At 36.8% G+C, this 21123-nt stretch overlaps 1 protein-coding gene across 1 annotated transcript in view; it reads right to left on the reverse strand.

Moving 5' to 3' along the window:
• The window catches only part of KYAT3 (kynurenine aminotransferase 3), a 52897-nt gene that overhangs the window by 3165 nt on the left and 28609 nt on the right, over window positions 1–21123 (reverse strand). The window contains 8 exon segments of the mRNA XM_079151340.1: window positions 5921–6007; window positions 6273–6346; window positions 11395–11437; window positions 11439–11459; window positions 11461–11493; window positions 11495–11580; window positions 16028–16121; window positions 17641–17717. Of these exon segments, the coding sequence (XP_079007466.1) occupies window positions 5921–6007; window positions 6273–6346; window positions 11395–11437; window positions 11439–11459; window positions 11461–11493; window positions 11495–11580; window positions 16028–16121; window positions 17641–17717 (515 nt within the window).

Here is a 21123-nt window from a genome sequence, read left to right on the forward strand (position 1 = left end):
CGGCAGTGACATTCTTAATGTTCAGATCTTGGTTTTTAAATACTACTTTGCACTTAAAAGAACCAGGCCTCCTTGGAAATGGTTGACTCCAGATTGTGGTAGATAATGATAAGATAAACTAGTACATCTTGTGAGGCCAGAAAGTAAGATACTCAAATATGATGGAGACGTGTCAAAAGAAACAGAAGCCAGTTTAAAGGAGCTCCTAGTGGCCAACTCTGGGAAAATATGAGTATCAAAATATCCAAGGGTAGTAGTAGTAGTAGGGTAGTAATAGTAACAATAATGGTAATAAATTATAGCCATTATAGCCCACTGAATAAAACTGGAAGCTATGGGTTATCACTAAACAGATAAACTGAATAAATTGTTGGATGAGATATGGAATATCTCAAAGTACCTTACCATAAAATACTTAACATTTTTTTTAATGGAAAAGGTATAACTTTACAGTAAACAAGATGGGGAAAAACCACCTTAAGTGATTAAAGTTAACACCAGTAATAATAACAGAACAATTATGTGCCATCTGTTGCAACAAAAACACCACTTTGTGGTTTACTTAAAAAGTAAACAGCCCAAATTTAATCATAGAGAAATATCAGACTTAAATTGAGGGACTTCCTTCAAAATAATTGGCCAAAATTTTAAAAATATATATCAAGATCATGAAAGTCAAAGAAAACTGAAGAACTATTCCGATTTGAAGGAAAGATGACAACTAAATGCAATGAATAATTCTGGCCTGAAAAGATCAACACAATTCTGGCCTGGATTTACTTCTTTGTTATAAAAAGGACCTTATTAGGACAATTAATGAAACATACATTAGATGTGAGGCTTAGATGGGGTAGTAATATAGTAATGTTAACATCATGATGTTGAGGGTTATATTGTGGCTTTGGAAAATGCTCTTGTTTATGGGAAATATACGATAAAGTATCTGGGGTGAGGGGACATTGTAAGTAATTAAGTTAATGATTTATCAGAAATGGTTAAAAAAAGTTCTTCACACTTGCATTTTCAAAATGTTTTTAAAGTAAGTCAGCCTCCTACCTATCTCCTTTAGTCACTCAGTTCTCCTCTGCAGAGGCAATGTTGAGATTTTATTGTATGTGTTTCAAAAGATATCTCAGGCATTTATAAGCACCTATCTTTTCCTTTTAAATAGATAATAGTGTTCTGTACAAATTGTTCTGCTCCTTGCTTGTGCTCTATCATTCTTTTCTTGATGTTAATATGCTGTAATTTATTCAAACAGCCCCCACTGGTGAATATTGTGGTTGCTTGTAATCTTTTGCTATTACAAACAATGCTTCACTGAAAATCCATGAAAATGAGTCAAAATGTTCAAGACAATCCACAGAAAAACAGAAGTAGTATTGCTGGGTCAAAGGGTATATGAATTTGCATTTGGATGGAAACATTTGAAATAAACACTGTAGAGATTTTACAAATTATACTCCTACTCTTAAGGTGTGACAAGTGTATTATGAAAAGTTTTAATTGCTGCCAATCTAATACATTAGTAGAATTTCACTGCAGTTCTAATTTTAATTTCTCTTGTTATGAGAAAAGCTGAGTGTCCTTTCTTTCAGAAGTTTGACAGCTACTGAGGATTTTACCCATAACATTGTAAAGTGCTGTTTTCTACCTTACTTTTATCAACTCTGAATTCAACCTGTTTTCTTTAGATTTCATTTTCTTGGCATGTTTTCGTTGTTTTTCTCTAAGGACTTCCAACTATTGCTGCACTCTCTTCCAGTATCAGATGCTGGTGTAGAGGGTTTCCGTTTACAGGGATCCTCCTCTCTGGCCCTCTAGGAGGCCTCGCTGACTTCTTCTGGAGGCCCAAAGAATTATTTCTTTATCTTTGAAGTTCAATGTATCAGACAAGGCATGCCCCATGTCACTTATTATGTCCCAGATTTTCCTGAGACCAGGCACTTTCTTTAATCTTCAAATTTGTGTTTTCTTTCTCTTTCATTTTTTTTTTTTAATGGAAAGCATTCTGAAAATAAAGCTATAACATTCTTTTTGGGTTCCATTTAGACTACTTTTGTTTTTTTCAGAGACTCTACATATTTCATTTTTCTTCCACTTCCATGCTTTTTCTAACATTGTGAAATTCTTTGTTTCTTTCCATTTCTGTTTCCTTGTTTTTCTCAATCCTTAAAGTGCCCATAGAGTTTTAGTGTCCTTTGTGGTTTTCCCAGTGCCACCCATAATTTCCAGTAACTTTATTTTCCCTTCGGTTTCTTGCCTGAGCTCTGACAAGTATCATTTCATCTTCTGATATTATCTTATCCTACCTTCCCTGAACTTTAAAATTCTCTGCGTTAATCTATTGTTTTAAAAGTTTAGAGTTTCAAATGTCACAAATTTTATTTGTTCCATGTCAACATTTTTCCAGTGAATGGTCTGCCTGACATTTGTTTTTCCTTGTGCCTTTCTCTTTTCCTTATAGTATCCTTTTAAAAGATCATAGCTGGACCTTTTTGATTATTAATCACTTTTTACTGAATTCCCTTTGTAAGCTCTCACTCCCAGCACATGAACACACTGTTTCTGTGTTTCTGCATAACAACGGTGTTATCCTCTGCCTCAGTCTGATTTGAAGATGTATTTGCAGTTTTGTAGGGAGGAGCAGGAACAGCACTAGAAAACACTGGCTCACAGCAAAGTTTAATACAATTGAGGTAGAATTCTGTAAGGGGAAGTTCTTTCAGACTTCATTTCTTCCCAACTAATTAAATGGTTGTCCCTAATTTAATGTATTTCCTTGACATTGAATCAACATAATTTTGGCAGCTATGACTTGTCGCTGGCTCTTTGCGGTTCCAAAATCCATGGATATTTGTGACCGCTTGCAGCAACAACTTGCACGGGTCTTATGGGTGGTGGAGTGGAAACTGAGGCACTTCTATCTTTCTCTTTAGTGCACTGCTTTCTTGCTTGTTTATAGAGGATAGAGGAAACGAGGTTTACTTGCTTTGAGAGGAGAGAGAGAGAGAGAGCCCGCTTATCAGAGAGAAAGAGACTTTGCTTAAGAGAGAAACTTTGAGAGAAAGACAAGCTTTGCTTAGAGCTTAGAGGAAGAGACTTGCTACACCTTAAAGTCCTGCATCCTGTGAACTAAGGGTACGTCCACCCAAGGTGCCCTAGTGATGCGTCTCAGTTCTCCGTTCCGCGATCTGCCGCTGCCCCTACTCGCCGCTGCCGCGTGTGTCTTCTTCTGCTGTTTTCCTGCTAATGGCTGCTGTGTCTCTGTCTCGCTCCACCTACGCGTATATCACTTCCAGGAGGCGGAGAGCAGGGCCACGCCTCTTACGCAAAGATTAGGCGAGACGCTCCGAGCAGGCAATTAGTGCTGGAGAACACATGCACATACATTGTGTGCGTGGAGGAGAAAATCACCTGAGTGTGCTTATGTCAATTAACCTCCTCGCTGCCGATGTAATCAGGCGCCATCCCGGCGCCGCCAACATAACACAGCCCCCAACAATGACTTGGCTAAAAAAGGAAATCTACAGCCTAACCAGGATCTCCTTTCTACCCATGTTTAGATGACATGACCATATACTTTTTATCTGTTTCATCCACAAATCTAGAGGCTCAACTGCCAGGGTGTCTGCTGTTCCATACCTGCTGGCTTTGCCTACAATCTGCAGATGGAGAAGCAGGATCCTCACTACCCATCTTCCCTCTGACATTACTTTCACTGTATCTGGTAACCCTTCCTCACACAGTAGGGAATCTCAATTACCATCTTCCTGGCTGTTTTTGAATACTTTCCAAAAGAGAACAGGAAAAGTCTTGTGTTTGCCATTTTAAAACTGAAGTTTTGTACTATTTTTTCCAGTTAGTTTATAGACTCAATAAACTTATAAATTGGGTCTGAGTTATGATGGATCTTTTTGACTTTACGATGGTGCAAAAGTGGTAGGCATTCAGGAGAAATCAGATGTTGAATTCTGATCTTTTCCCTGGCTTGTGATAAGTAGTAAGATACTCTCTCTAGATCTGGGGCAGTAGCAATAAGCTGTAGTTCCCAGTTAGCCACGTGGTCATGAAGCTGAACAACTGGTGCTCCACAGTGTACTGTGTTGCTAAGCTATGAGGTTCAGTAGGTTAGGTGTATTAAATGCATTTTAAAAATATTTTTTGAGTTGTTAATGGACCTTTATTTATTCATTTATTTATATGGGGTGCTGAGAATTGAACCCAGTGCCTCACACATGCTAGTCAAGTGCTCTACCACTGAGCCACAACCTGAGCCCTTAAATGCATTTTTGACATATATATTTTCAACTGTGCTTATCCAGATGTGATCCCACTGTTAAGTGAAGGAGCACTTGTACCAGTTACTAGAGCCACTGTAAGATAATATTAATAGCCTTACTTTTTCTTCTTCATTATAATCAACTGGATATTTACACTGTTAGATTGCTAAGATTCTACTCTGAATAGGTCTTCCTTAGTTTGTTTATAGGTTATCTCTAGAGGTGAAAAACAATGTTTACATTATCCTGATTAGGATTATGGCAGAGTCAGTTGATACAGAGTGCCTTGATCTCAGTAAGGCTATTTTCAGTAGCAGTAACATCTTTTTTTTTTTTTTTTCGGTACCAGGGATTGAGCCCAGGGGCACTTAGCCACTGACTAACATCCCCAGCCCAGTCCTTTCAATTTTTTTTCTTTTTAATTTTGAGATAGGGTCTCATTAAGTTGCATAGGGCCTCACTAAATTGCTGAGGTTGACTTTCATCTTGCAATCCTTCTGCCTCAGCTTCCCTAGCTGCTTGGATTACAGGCATGCACCACGAAGACCAGAGCAGTAACATCTTAAAAACAGGAATGACACCTTCAGAAGCTTTTAGTACAGGTCTCAGCCTTCATTTTCAGGAATGCCCTTCATTTTCATTCTTGAAGGATATTTTCCTGGATATAGACTGTGAGGCTGATAGATTTTCAGCAGTTTAATCATGATATGCCTAGGTATTTTTCAGTTTGTTTTAGTTTTTTAATCTTGCTATATACGTTCAGTGAACTTTTGAGATCTTTAAGTTGCTTTTCACCAAAATGGGAAAAATCTAGCTGTGACTTCTTCTTTTTTCCTTCATATTGAAGATTGAACCAGGGACACTCTACCACTGCACTATATCCTCAACCTGTTTTATTTATTTTTTAAAATTTTGAGACAGTCTTACTAAATTGCAGAGACTGGTCACAAACTTGGGATCCTCCTATCTTAGCTGAGATTATAGGCATTGCCACTGAGCTTAGCTTGGCCATTACTTCCTAAAATATTTTTTCTGCCATATTCCTTCTTCATTGGGTACCAAGGGCATTTATATTATAACTTGATACTACCTCATGCATGTGAGATTCTGCTTATTTTTAAAATACTTTTCCTTTTCTTTTAAAGACTGAATCTATTTCTAGTATTTAAGTTGACCTTTTTTTTTTTTTTCTTTTCCCTGATATTTTCCAATCCTTTGTTAAGCCCTATGAATGTTTCAAATTAGGTATTACAATTTTAAGGTCCTAAATTTTCATTTGTCTCTTTTTTTTAGTTCTAAATTCCTCTGAGCACTCCTATGACTATATTTTCCTGTAATTTTCTTGAACATACTTTGAATATTTTTTAAGAAATTATGGGTCATTTTTTTGTGTTTTCACATGTCTAGTAATTTTTTATTGTAGGCTGGGCATTGTTATATTATAGATAAGTTTTCTGGATTATGTTGCTTTCCCTCAAAGTAAGCTGAGTCTAATACACACACAGTTAATTTCATGGCAACCAGTTAAAATATGAAAACTGCATATGAACCTATAATTTGTAGCAACAGAAGAAAAATATGTTATAAATTGCAAGAAAGGATATAAATGTGTTTTTGGATATAACAAGGGAACTTACTTTAATGAAGCAAAATCTCACAAACTTTTCAAACTGTGGTTTAGTTTCTGAGTTACAGAATGCTGAAACAGGAATGGCTGATAATTTCTGAAAAAGAAAGAGGATGATCCAGTGGGAAAACTACTTACATTTCAAATATTAATTTTGAGATCATGGGCTTTAGAAATAAATACACACTTCTGAATATTCACAATTTCCAAAAAAAAAAGATTTTCTAAAAATCCCCCAGGAAGCCATGAGTAGAATAACAGGTAACAAAACTATAGTAAATAATATTCAAAGTATGTTAGCAAGTTTCCTTTCTAATTATGTATCAAATATGACACGATGTTCCAGAGACCAATAAACATACCTTATTTTTAGTCATCCACTTCACAAATTTATAGTCATAAGGCTCATCGTTCTTCATATCAGAGAGGTCAGCATCTAAAACAACATGGATTTCACTTAAGTCTGTCAAGATTCGAAATTGTTTTTTCTGATTTAAATAGGTGTAGTTTAGAACTTTCTCAGAGGATAATTACAGAATATGCTGGTGAGGTGCAAAGTGAGGAATGACTTTACAGCAGCACTCCACATGTGCACCTAACCACACTTCTCAACACATGCAGCTGTTAGGACAGGAGGACACAGGACAGGGAAAGGAAAGAGGAGTGTTGCCTTTCTATCTAGAAATAAGACCCCATGATAATTACCAAGGAAATAACAGCTATCTCTATATTCATAAGCAATATTTATACCTCCCAATAGATTTTAAGTTCCATGAGGGTAATGGTCCATTTTTAAAATCTGTTGTTTCCCCAACACTTAGGTTAGTGACCAGCATATACATTTTGAAAACCATGTTTGTTGAATCAGTACATATTATTGTTTATAAACAGAAAATGTCTGTTAGATCTTCCAAATACTATGCTTATTGTTTATCTCTGTTTCCATATAGTAGGCTGTTTTTAAAATTTAAAATTTGGGGAAAAAATCTTCAAATATGCATCCCTATTCTTATCACTTTCATCAATCTTGCTTTAAAGTCTGGGCCAGGATATTTCTCTGACATTCAGTTGTGGCTAAATAGTACATTTCCTATTATTCAAATTTATTGACTTATACTGTTAGATTTCCTGGAATACCCCAAAATAACTAATGTTTGATGTATACTGTTATCCATATATGTTCAAAATAAATCAAGGTAGCTATTTTACTTCTCTTATTTACTAATAATACTGAATCTTTTACAAATCAACTATGTAAAAATTTGTCATGAAGAAAGCTTCACTTGTTTTTTTTTTTTCCAGGTCTTAACCTGCTTCTATCTTATTTGTCTCTCCAGTTTGCCCACTTCTTTAAGAACACTGTAAAGTCATCATATAACACTGATAATATACTGCAATTTATTGAGCACTTACTATTCACTACGCATGATGCTTGATCTCATTTAGTTGTCACATTTTTGAGAGATGCTTACAGTCTTCTATGAATGAGAAAGTTAAAGTGCTATTTCAAGATATATGGTGTGGGTGTTTAATGCAACTTTGGCACTAACAAAATGACAGCTTGAAAAAAAGCTAGAATTTAATTGTAAATTATGTGAAAGCTTCATGTGGTAAGTGCACAGTAGTAGTGTATTTGAGGTACCAAAGATACCTAGGAGCATTACCCATGGGATAGAAATAAGTGCAGGAAATTCCCATTTTAAACTCTAGGATGAAGCACATTGGTTAGGATGTGAACCTCAAGGTCCAGAAAACAGTCTGTTTACTTATTTTTTTTTGACATAATACCTTTATTTCATTTTTTTATTTTATGTGGTTCTGAGGATCAAACCCACGTACCTCACATATGCTAGCAAGTCCTATACCAGTGAGCCACAACCCCAGCCCCTCTATTACTTATTAGTTGATAAAATTTAGTAAATTAATTTGATTCTGTCTCTCTCGTTTTTTGGCGGGGGATGGGGTGGGTGGGGAGGGAATGCCAGGGATTGAGCACTGGGGCACTTAACCACTAAGTCACATCCCCAGTCTTTTTATTTGAGACAGAGTCTCACTAAGTTTCTTAGGGTCTCACTAAATTGTTGAGTCTGGCCTTGAACTTGCAATTCTTCTGCCTCAGCCTCCCAAGTTGCTCACATTACAGAGTGTGGGCCACCATGCCCTGCTTTGATTCTCTCTCTTTCTTATCTATCAGTGGGGACATGATAGCACAAATCTCATAACCTCTTGAAAATGTGATATTTGTAAAACTCTTAATACAATACCTACTATATCGTAAATGCTCAATAAATATTAACCAGTTAACAATTGTTGTTAATTGTAAAGCAAAATATTTACTGTGTTTATAAATATTATGGTTTACTTTTGTCCCTTGTTTGCCATCAAATGAAGGTTTTTGTTTTACATTTAGCAAAGTATAGCACCAACCTGTAGTATATGAAGAATTTACACACTGCAATTTTTTTCAATATAAAGGTGTATTGTCTTTATTCTTTTTTCCTACCCATATGTTATTTCAATGTAATACTCAGATTGGTTCTAGAATGCTTAACAAATAAAGAAAAAGGAAAATTCAAAAAAGTCTACCATGGATGTAGAATTCTCATTTGTATTATTAATACACACTGCAAATTAATCAAAATAATTAAAAGCATAAAATAAAACAAAGTTTTCTTAATGTATAGGAGGAGTTTTCTTTATGTATGGGTGGAGGACCATAAAGAAGGAAGCCCCACCTCCACCTCCACCCACATCCCATCATCCAGAAAGGTTCTCTATCTCAAAGCTTATTTTAACCACATTAGTTCAAGATCTAAGACCTAAATCAGTGTTGCCTGCTAGATGAATTACCTGAGGAAAGCATGGGAAACTAATTAAAAGTTTGGTGCAATAATCCGAATTCCATTATTGTTCTTTTTTGATAATTAATGTCAGAGTGTGATAAATCCTTTTTAGAATTTATTATCTGGAAAATTTTGATCCAGATAAGAACAATTCTTATCTAAGAAGCTGTAAAGTTTCCTTTAACCAAGAAGGCTGTAATCAACTCCTTTTTCCAATTTGTCTTTGCTGCCATGAAAGTCTCAAGTAAATGCTAATCATAATACCATATGAATCCTGGGGACTGAAATATTGGTTTCCTCGACCTCCTACATGGCATGATTTTTGATTTATATATAGTGTTTTCTACTCCCACATTATTATGTACAAGACTTTTAATGTGAGTAGGCTCAAATTCCTTTTGGAAACATATGAAGTATAATCATTTTCTCTGTAAATAAAACAATTCAGGTAGAGAACCTTTGTGGATTCTGATTCAAAGGCAAAAATATAAATGATGAAAACTGAGCTATTTTTTTTTATCATCCCATAAACAAGTTGCCTGTTTAGACCCAATATAGGATTGCTTTTCTAAACCTCGGGAGTACAAGTACAGAACATCTGAAAGGGTTTTATGTAGGTATGAGCCTGGGAACCTGCCAAGTAAAGCTCTCTGGCAATAGGACCACAAGAATCTCTGCTTGCCATAGCCTCTTATTCTCTCGCAACAAATGAAGAAGAATGTATGGAAAGACAAACTTGCTTCAGTTGAGCCAGACATTATGTAGTGAATTCTTATATTTTCATGTTGCCTCAGTATCTGTTTGGAACATAAGTTGGACATTCTCACACCAGAAGCAAGATTTCAGCACCCTCAAAGTTTCTACTTTGCCTCCTCTGTTCCTCTCAAGATATTTTCTTTATATAATCACCTCCTGCTGACCACTTCCCTGTGGAAAGTCAGGTACAACCCAGTTAATTTGCCCTCATGACGGCCCCCGCCCCCGCCATGAACTACAAAGATCCACCACACTGACAACCTCTCAGTCGAAGTGTAACTCTATCCAGCTTGCGTCTGCTCCCTCTATACACCTACTAAACTCCCACTAAACTCCCTCTAAATCACCTACTGTGTAAGGAACCTTCCTGGGTAATGCTCTGCATCCTCAATACAGACTTTGGCCCATAGGGTGCAGTGGTGTACCATTGTAACCTCAGCTGTTCTGGAGGCTGAGGCAGGAGATTGCAAGTTCAAGGCCAGCCTCAGTGAGACTCTATCTCAAACTAAAATTTAAAACGAAGGGGTGTGGGGGTCAGAGATGTAGCTAAGAGGTAGGAGTCCCTAGTTTTAATCCCCAATACCACAGAAAGCAAAAAAAAAAAAAAAAAGGCTTTGGTCTACAGGTCCTTCCTTCTCTCTCTGGTTTCTCATACCCACAGGTTGAGCATGCATTTTCCCAGAGGGCCAGTACTTCCTGTGATCTCTCCTGGAGGGCTAGCCTCTTCTTTCTGGGATCTGTAAGTAATGCATGGATTCTTCAATTCATATGTTTTATTATTCTGCCTCTGTTGTATCCTACTTGACCAAAAGAGCTAAAGTGAATTTTTCTTCTGAAAAGACCTCTCCTAGAAAGTGTCTATCTTGCTAGGAATAAACGGAGCACAGGTCAGACAAGAGCCACAGGGCTGTCTGTTAGTATAAACAAGCTTCCAGGGTCAGACACTGAAGCAATGGGGCCGCTCACCGGGATAAGGAAGGTTCTAGGACAGTGCAAATACCCATGTCCACCTCCCCTGCTGCCCCACCATGATTTACAGTCACTCTCCAGAGATAGACCTCAAGTACAAAGCACAGGAAAACCAAGACACCTTGCTCCCCAAACGTGAGAGTGAACCATTACAAGATGTAGAAACTGGTATTGTCACATATTTGTGTATTAGAAAATAATTCCTGCCTGAGGAAAATAAATTTAAAAGTATAATCATTGTTTTGTCATAAAACTGAAGATTTACTTTCTCCAGTTGTCTAAAATTTGGAATAAATAAAAAACTTCAGTTTTTCAAGTTCAGTGGCATACAGTATTTTTGTAACTAAATTTTAAAATAAAACTAAATTTAGAATAGCCGCAATTTCTGTCAATAAATTTCTGTCAGTTTATTATTGTTAGTAGTATTTTTTAAAGAAAAGTAAGTTATATCTAAAACATCATGTTTTTAATTTCTAGATTTGTTGATGGTTTGTGAGAATTACATCTATCAGCTTTAAGTAAATAATGTTGTTTTTTAGACACAGAATTATCGAGAATTTTTATGTTAAGCAAAAAGGAAATGAAAATATTGTTTAAATGAACACAGGGTACCGATGTTCGTTCATACATTGGTGTTTTAAATTACATGCCAGAACAGGATGAGAACAAATTCTATGTTTAATAGAATACCTCCAGCAACACTGATTCCACCTAATACTACCATTGGCAACAGTCACATTTCAGGTAAAAGTTCTAAAAATAAAGATAATCATGAAAGTTCACATTGTAAAAATCCATCTTTTTTCTATGGATAAATGCTGACTATGGTTTTGACCCCAATCTTTTCTGCATAATTCTACTATAATTTCAACATAAGTTTTCTGTTTAATTGAAGTAATAAAAACCCTTTACAAACCCAGTGAAGACACATCGGCTATGATGAAGTATCCCCCATCAGGGAACTATGGGTTTCAGGCCAACCACTTTCAAGTAAATGCACCATCCGATCTCTTTTTTACTTCTAATTCTTTTGGCAAAGAATTAAAGTAACACTCTGGGTCATCCATGCGCTTAATGTCAATCCAAAAAGCTTGAGCCAAGGCTTCCGGTTGAAAACGTGGAGAGGAAATATGGTAATGTTAGTCATTGCTCAATTTATTGGTCTAATAAATAAAGATCACCTGATTATTAGCAAAAATGATCATTCGGGAAATTCCAGTGAATCTATGTGGAGGAATCAGTTATAAGACAATGATTAAATGTAATGTGACATACTCAGAATGAATCATGAAAGTCCAAATTGGAAAAGATGTATTAGCTAAAGATGGTTTATTTGGTTAAAAAAAAATCATTAAGATTGAGATGAGCCGCAGAGTAATTTGCCAAATCTAAGTCTAAAAACTGACCAGGGAAATGATAAAGTGATAAAGCAGTCAGGTTTCCCCATCACTGGGAGCACATGGTGGTTCTGAGAGCTGACCCACTGTGTCAAGGAGGACATGTACTCCCCACACCCCATAGGGTACAAATCCCACTGTAATCACTGATAACCCTGGAAGGCAGTCTAAATGAAATAAGGATCGGCGATAAGTTTCTGGAGTGTGTGGGAAACTCCTCTACCTCTCTCCAAGCAAGTCAGGAGAACCAGAAAGAGAAGCTGTGTCAAGAAACAAGTTAATGTTAAATGCAATGGACAGTGTTTATGTCCCCTAAATCCATATGTTGAAATTTTAATCCCTGAGGTGATGGTATGAGGAGGTGGGGCCTCTGGGAGGTGATTAAATCAAGAACACAGAGCCCCCAGGAATTGTATTAGTGTCCTTGTATAAGGGAGCTAACTCCCCCTCCCACCACGGGAGGGCACAGTGAAAAAGTGACATCCATGAGGAAAAAGGCCCTCATCTAACACGGAATCTGCCAGTGCCTGGATCTGGCACTTCCCAGTCCCAAAACTGTAAGAAATAAATTTCTTTAGTTGATAATTCACCCGGTTCATGGTCCTTTGTTATAGCAGCCTGAACAGACTAAGATGTAAAGGATCAGGCAGTGTCTGAGGAGAGCAACAGGCCAGGAACAAGTAAACAGGTCAAAATCAAGATGTGCGAAAAGAACAAAGATCTTGCACGTGCAGAAGAGCAGAAGCTCAGCAGGCAAAGTGAACAGCGATGGCTTAGAAATGATGGTATTGGAACCGACAAGGAGATCCAGGCAAAGAACCAAGGACTGGAATAGCTAAGAGAGAGAGAAGAAAAGAGCAGAGTAGTCAATTGTTTTCTCAGTTCATAAAGTTTATTTTTGTATTTTAGTATTCCGTATTGAATAGTAAATGGTCAAACTTCATTTATATGCCTACCATGTGTTGGGCTCTGGACACAGGATATGCAGATAAGTTAGGGAGGAAAATACATAAAGAAATAAATGTCATTCGGTGAACAGGAAGCGAAGCAGTCAAAATTTAAGGAAATGAACCGAAAGTAAAAGGTGTCAAGAACTAAAAGCTAAATTCATTCACTCAGTAAATATGTACTGATGATATATAAATGTTAAGCCTGGAATTCAGTAAGAGTTAGGAAAAACAATTAACAAGACATAATCCTTGCTTTATAGAGTTTCCAATTAGTGTACTCTGAAAGGGATTGGGGTAGAGAGGAGAAAATAAATACATGAAAAGGCAGGATATAATTGTTTTGTTGGAAGAACTGTGAAAAGTTCAGTGTGGATGAACAGCAGCAAAAGACACACATGACAAGAGATAAGACCATAGAGCAGGCTTCGTGGCAAAAATAGAATAGAATGAATAATTCTGCAGTATCAAGAAACCAGAGGCCAGTTTCCAAACATGGCTGAGTGAAAAACAGGACACCTAGCTGAAATGGAGAATAAGGTGATTCAGAAAAAGATGCTTGAGATTCTCAGCTCTATCTTTTTCTTAGCAACTTATTCAATCACTGTAGAAGATATTGCCCTAGAAAATTCCAAAGTGCAGAGGGCATAAGCATCCTAACTGCAGCATTATCCTGGACTCCTCTCTTTTTTCTCAATATCCATAAGTAATCCATTGACAAATACGGTTAGTTTAACTTCAAAGTTCAGAATGCCAATCACTTTTTGCCAAGTCTCCCATCCCCTTATTAGTTCAATCCACTGGCACTTCTCTCCCTGAATTTCTGGAAAGGCTTTCTCACTCAATAAAGCACCAGATCCCCCTTGGTGACATAAGCCAGAACATATCACTACTGCGTTCAAAACTCTCCCGTGGATGCCTATGTCACTTAGTCCTAAGAGTGACACGGCTCAGCTTGATCTGACTCCCAGTTATCCCTCTGGTCTTACCTCCTTCTACTCTTCTCCCTGATCATCTCATCCCAGCCTCTATTCTGGTCACAGATACAAACTGCCAGTCAAGTTGTCTGCCACAGGGCATTTGTATTTGCTGTTCTCTCAGTCCACAGAGTTCTTCTCTGGGTAACCATGTGACTGCTAAACCTCCTTCAGTTTGTTGCTTAAATGTTTTTTTAGTGAAGCTCACAAGATTACCATATATAACATTGTATATTCCTCCCTTGGCACTTTATGTTTCTTCTCTTCTCTGCTTCATTTTTTTTTTCTTTGCATCTATCAGCTTTTGCTACTTTACATTTTAAAAATATTTGTGTATTATTTGTGTCCCTCATTAGGTGGCATGCTCCACAAGTGCAGGAAATTTTGTCTGCTCTAACTCCAATACTCAGAAAATAGTTGTTGCATAACTGAATGGATTTATGAAAAGGATAATATGAGTTTGATATATAATAAAAATGGGCATAGTGGCACATTCCTAAAATCTTGACTACTTAGGAAGCTGAGGGAGGAAGATCACAAGTTCAAGGTCAGCCTCTGCAATTCTGTGAGACCCTGTCTCAAGATATAAAAGAACTGGGGATGGAGCTCAGTGGTAAAGAGCCCCTGGGTTCAATTGCAAGTATCAAATGAATCCAAATACTAGAACTGGCCTTTATCATGGTATTACTTTTTTTTTTTTTTTTTTAAAGGAAGAAAATAAAAGAAAAAGTAATAAGTAAAAGAAAAGAGAAATAAAAAAGAATTTCAATGAAACTTTTTTCCTGTTAAGTAGGTATTTTTTGAAAGGAAGCAAAAACAAACAAACAAACAACAACAACAAAAAAAAACAAAAAAAAAAACTGTCAGTTCAGTGAAGCCATTGCACTTTAGTCCTTTGTCCTTTAACTGCCCCTCTAAAAATTGAACATTTTTTTTCTCCACTTTTGGTTAGTCACAAAGTGATAAATAGATCTGTTTCTGTAAATAAACACAAAAAATAGAAATAAAATACATTAAAAGTTCTGGAACCTACTGTCCCTATCTACTAATTTCACCCACTTCTCTTGACCTCACAAATAGCCACTTTTCCTAGTTTCTTAGGATCCTTCCAGAGTTCCTTCAAGAAACATAAGAAGTCCCCTTCTCTTCTTATACAAAATGTAGCATAAAATATATGTGTACCTTACTTTTTAAAATTTTTGCTTCGTACATAATATATTCTGGAAAACTTTCCTATCAGTACTTAGAAGTTTCCTATTCCCTTTCTTTTTTTTTTTTTTTTCTTTCTTTTAAATAGCTATTGAAGTAGATGGAATAATGACCCCCAAAGATGCTTGTATCTCCAAACTCATAACCTGTAAATATGTCACCTTGCTTGGTAAAAGGAACTTCACAGGTGTGATTTAAATTAAGGAATGAGGAGAGTATCCAACCGGGCTACTGTAAACACAGGTCCTTATGAGGGAAAGAGGAAGTAGAAGAGTTAAGAGTCACAGAGTTATGTGTTGACAAAAAGTGGAGGTTGGAGGGATGTGACCCTGGGCCCAGGAATGCAGGTAATCTGAGAAGCTAGAAAAGGCAAGGAACTGATTCTTCCCTAGCACTACGAGAGGGAATGCAGCAATGTTGACACCTGCAGCTTAGCCCTGGTAAGATCCATCTCCAGCTTCTGACACGTAAGATAACAAATTTGTGCTGTTTGAGGTCACTAGATTTGTGGTAATTTGTTACAGCAGCAAGAAGGAACTCATAAAGTCATACAATATTTTGATATTTGGATAAATTACGGTTTATTTAACCACCTGTCTATAGATGGATAACGGACTACCCCCAATCATCTGCAATAAATAGCCACATTCATTCCTATCTTGCATATGCAGATGATAGGACTGGGGTAAATCCTCAGAAGACAGATTGCTGTTTGTAGGGCGAGTACATCTGTAATTTTGCTGAGTGCTACCACCATCCTTCAGAGAGTTGGTAGTACTTTGTATTCCCCCACAGCAATGCATGTGCGTTCAAAGAAATAAATGATGTATGAAAGAAATAAAACAAAAAAAAGCTCGCCTCATTACAATGAATATGCATCTGCTCCTAGATTCCCAGATTATTTTAGAAGGCCCTACTTAAGAAGGACCTGAAGGGAAGAACAAAGTCAACTCAAATATGCACATAAAAGTGACACCTGCACCAATGATCCATGCTTCAACCCTCTGCTGCCCCAACACCTACCTGTAGAGGAGTTGCACAAGTGTAAACAGTGTTTTGTTGAACCGTCTGTAAATGTTTTATCAAATGATTGGGACCAATGGTCCAGCCAAGCTGGGAAAGGGAAAAATAAAAGCAGATTTCAAAAATTTGTCTAATAGTATGTATCAAATTGGAGAGAGGAGTTAATGCAATTGTTAAATACAGGCAATTCAGAAATGTTCAAATAAATTCGGGCATGGTGGTACATGCCTGGAAATCCCAGCAGCTCAGGAGGCTAAGGCAGAAGGATGACAAGTTCAAAGCCAGCCTCAGTGACTTCCTGAGACCTTCTGCCCCCAGCTCCAAAATAGGGCTGGTGATGTAGCTCAGTGGTAGAGCACCCGAGTTTCATCCCTGATACTGTATGTGTGTGCACACACATACACAAAATAGATTAAAAAAAAAATGTTCACACCATGAAAGTAGGCCAATATTCATACTTAAAAGCATTTCAACACCATCCTTTGTGTGTGAGTTTCCAAATGGAGTCACTAAGCCATGCCTTCATCACTGAGCTCTGCCTTTGGAAGGTAAACAAAGCCTACAGTCACTGTTAGCCTTTCCTCCCTCTTCTAATTTGTGACTTCTGGTATTTCCAGTGGGAAAGCTTGTTTGAATTATAGACACAAGTAACTCTGAAGGAGGGCCTAAAGGACTCTCACATCATCAAAACATCAAAACCTTTGATTCCCAAGGTCTCCTTTTGATATTCCTTGCATCTTAGCCATGTTCAGTAGGGGTGAGGCTGGAAAAGAAGAGTTTCAACTGGATAAATTTATTTTTTAATAAACAGTATAGTGGTTAAGTGTATGGATTCTGAAGCCAAACTATCTGCCCTAGCTTGAATTTATCAGCAGTATAACCTCAGGCAAGAAATTTAACTTTTCTGTGTTTTATTTTACCATCTGTAAAACAGAAATAATAATCGTAATCCACCTTATAATGTTATAAGAATGAAAAGAATTAGTACATGTAAAACACTTTAGAGTCTGGTATATGTAAACGCCAAAGTATTAGCCATTATTATTTTTCTTCTTTTATGCTGAACATCCTTTGCAAAGAAAAAGTGTCATCAGTTGATCACTTATAAAATAGAAAAATTACCTAATTTTTCTTACTTTTAAAGAAGTTATTGGATCTCAGTAAGAAGCTCAAAGCTGGGCATGGCAGAGCATTTTTATAATCTCAGTAGCTCTGAAGGCTGAGGCAGGAGGATTGAAAGTTCAAAGCCAACCTCAGCCAGCGAGTTCCTAAGCAATTTAGCAAGACCCTATCTCAAAATAAAACATAAAAAGGACTGGGGATGTGCTCCATGGCTAAGCACCCCTTGGTTTAATCCCTGGTACCAAAAAAGAATGAAGCTCAACATCAAAGTTGAATAAATCAATAAGCAAAAGATGATTAAGTGTAAAAACCTGCGTAAACTGAGTATATTTGCATTTAACACACCAAAACACTACAAAAGTAAATACATGCCTATTTTTAGGAACTAAAACAATCTGGGGGGTGCTTGGCATCAAACCCAGGGCCTCTCACATGCTAAGCACATGCTCTACCATGAGCTACATCATTAAATTCTTATTCCCCTTACCTTCCAACCGGTCACACTGAAAGTTTTCCCAGCACTTCCAATCGTTAGTGTTCTCTCCCACATACCTGGAAACGTGGCTGGGGGAAAAAAAAAAAAAGGTTAAATAACTGCTTTCCAATCAGTTTACATTTAGTATAATCTAAAAACATAACAAAGGCACATAAATTCAATGAAAATAAATATATTAAATTACAGGGTAGTTAATATAGTTATGTCAATAGTTTTTTTTTTCAGATAATGCAAATTTAAGTCCAAACTCAGCTGAAAATGTTGCAATGCTTTACAATATCACAATGCTGTACCAAAATAACATGTAAATAGATTTAATAATTTAAAGTGGCAAAATTATTCCCATGGGCAGGAGTGGCAGGGATATAAGCAGGCAGCAATCCAGGCCAGGCCAAGTGGCAGCTGTCACAATATGAGAAGTAGCTGTACATTGAACACAATGATCCTGTGGTATGGTTTCAGTTGGGGTTGAGTCTTGATTATTGCACAACCCCCTTTTCATTCTGTTCATTTTCTGAGTCAGTTTCTCTACGTTTCCTAGAGCAATGGTTCTTAAAATGTGGCCCACACCAGCAATGTCAGCATCACTGGGGACTTGTAAAGAAGGAATTTGTTTGGCTTCATTCCACACCACTGAATCAGAAACCCCTGAGGGCAGGCCCATTAACCTATGTGTATGTGTTTGGCTTATGTCTCAAAGATTGAGAGATACATCCTATATCATATAATTCACCCCACTTAAAGTGTACAATCCAGTCGTTCTGGTATCCTACAGAGTAGTGCAAACCAATCACTACAAAAAATGTTAGAACATTTTTTCCACCTCAAAAGAAGCTCTGTACCCTTTAGCTTCACCCTCTAATATCTCTAGCACCACCACAAGAGAAGCTGTCCCTGAGGGGAAGTTTATTGAGTACACACATTTTCTCTGAGAGGCACATGACAGCCTTTTGTGCTTAGAACACTAGCCAGCATTTTAGCACTATGCTTTTGGGGGATTTTAAACAGCAAAAATCACCGTGAATTGGAGGGCTTTGCTTATAGCTGAGCTAAAACAAGAGAGTATCACCTTAGTTCAACTTTCAACTGGGAATATGTATGTAGGGTGAGTCAAAGTTCTGGTCCTTCTTTGAATGAAGGGCCTGAGTATGCAATTTTGAGGTGGCAAATATATTTTGGGACTGGGCGAATTTACAAATAAGAATTTATAATGAGAATCAACTGTGCAAAAGTTTTCAAGTGATAAAATCTTCAAAAGTCATTCATTCCACTTACTCATTCAGGCCCTCAGATATGGTACTAACAATTAACTACCAGGGGCCAGGGACTAAGTTAGGGTCAGGGGGAAACGAAGAGGAGTAAGACACAGCACCTATATTCCAAAAACCTTAATAATGTCTATCAGGGGAGCAGGGATAAGAACACATCATACAAACTTAACATTTGTAGATGGGCTGGATGAGCACAGGAAAGGAGTGTTACACAAGGATAAGAGTGTGTTGAGGGTGGCTTTCTACAGCCATTGATGGCTAAGCTGAGACTGGATCCTACCCATGGGTCTTAGCCAGGGCAAAAAGAGAGGGGAAGTACTTTGGGCTCAGGAATGCAGGGAACAAATGTCTGGAAGTACAAGTGTTTGTGAATCTGACTGGACATTAAAAAGTAAGTTACTCCTCCATAAATCTTTCTGAAAAAGCTACCTACAACACTGATTTTTAAATTCCTCAACTAATTTAGTTGTGAAGTTCTTAACATGCAAACCTCACAAGTCTTTCCACTTGTCTGTAGAGGGATAGCAGGAGTTTTTGTTTTATTCTGTTTTGTTTTATTCTTAAAGCGTTGGCATGTACAAAGGGAAAATAAATGCTTATTTCTTGGGGGGAGGGTCTGAGTTTTATTCTTTCTTAATCTGCTCATAAGTAAGAAAAGTGTCTACTAAAATGTAATGTAGTTAAAGAGATTTCTAAAATGATGCATAACTAAGTATAGCCCATTGTGAAATATCTGCCAATATTTGTGACAGTAGGAACACTACACAAATCATAAAAGTTATGAATGTATTTCTGTGGAACATAACAAAACCAAAAGGAAAACTGAGGAAAATATTTAGAAGGTCCCATCTGAAAAGGAATATTCTAACACAAAAGTAATTATATTCCTTCAAGTTTGGTTTTTTTTTTTTTTTGGTGCGGGGGTTAGTACCAGGGATTGAATTCAAGGGCACTTGACCACTGAGCCACATCCCCAGCCCTATTTTGTATTTTATTTACAGACAGTGTCTCCATGAGTTGCTTAGTGCCTCCCTTTTGCTGAGGCTGGCTTTGGACTCTCGATACTCCAGCCTCAGCCTCCTGAGCTGCTGGGATTACAGACGTGCACCACTGTGCCCGACTTCCCTTCAAGTTTTGAGATATTTCTTCCAAAGTATTCCTGAAGAGCACCCTGACACATGCCTCACTTTTTTCTATTTGAACAGAGAAAAGTCTAAACAACACATAGAACAGAATATCACTTCCTTTAAAGCAACAATATACATTAAAAAATCAGGTAGGCTTATAAGTAAGAATATTTAACAATAAATTTTTGAAAATAGAAATCAAGCAGAGAAACTAGTACAATTCTTACATGTCTTGCTGTAAGTTATATCTGAGAGGGACCAAAACTATTCACTTAAACATAATACAGAGGTCTCTTTCAAAAAATATAAAATCTAACCCTAGTATTTAAAAGAAGAACTCAGTAATTTGTTGATGACTATTTTAGTCATATAAAAGTGGATACCTTTTTTTGAAGGAGTGATCTGATCAGCTGAACAGCTTAAAAAGATTTTTATACTAATTTTGTAAATATCAGTGTATTACATATAAATGGCAGTAGGGAGATTTCTTTTGTTGACTGAACTGTTATTTTACTGAGAAACATTATTTGAACTAAGAATCTGATCCAATAAGAGCAAACTCTACCATTTTATGAGTTTAATTAAAGTTAAAATATTCAGATGTTAATGTTCACTCAATCTCAGAGATTTGAGAAGCCATAGAAGTTAATATGAACAGACAGACAAGAGATGACCATGGACAGCTTTTCATGTACATATGGTTATTAAAAAAAGAAAAAAAGAAAAAAACCACAAACCAAAACAATCTTTTCCAGGTCTGATGATTTTATAAAACTATATTCATAATATTTTTAAGTTTAGATTGCAGCTACATCTGAAAGTCAACTAGATTGCACTTCTCATTTATGACAAAGAATGTTTTAATCTGGCCAAAGCAGCTCTGTCACTCATAGATTAGTTAACAGAAGTAAAATAAGATTAGAGACATGATAAAAGATGCTTGTTCCATGGAAAACTGCCTCTGTGGTAACAGGAAGATACTAATTTCATGATGCCATGGTTAGAAAGTCCTATTATATTAGAAAACTACTATCCACTTTGCAAATTAATATGATAACTGTCAGATATGGACAATG

The sequence above is a fragment of the Sciurus vulgaris genome, assembly GCF_902686455.1.
Source record: "Sciurus vulgaris genome assembly, chromosome: 1".
In the NCBI taxonomy this organism is placed as follows: domain Eukaryota; kingdom Metazoa; phylum Chordata; class Mammalia; order Rodentia; family Sciuridae; genus Sciurus; species Sciurus vulgaris.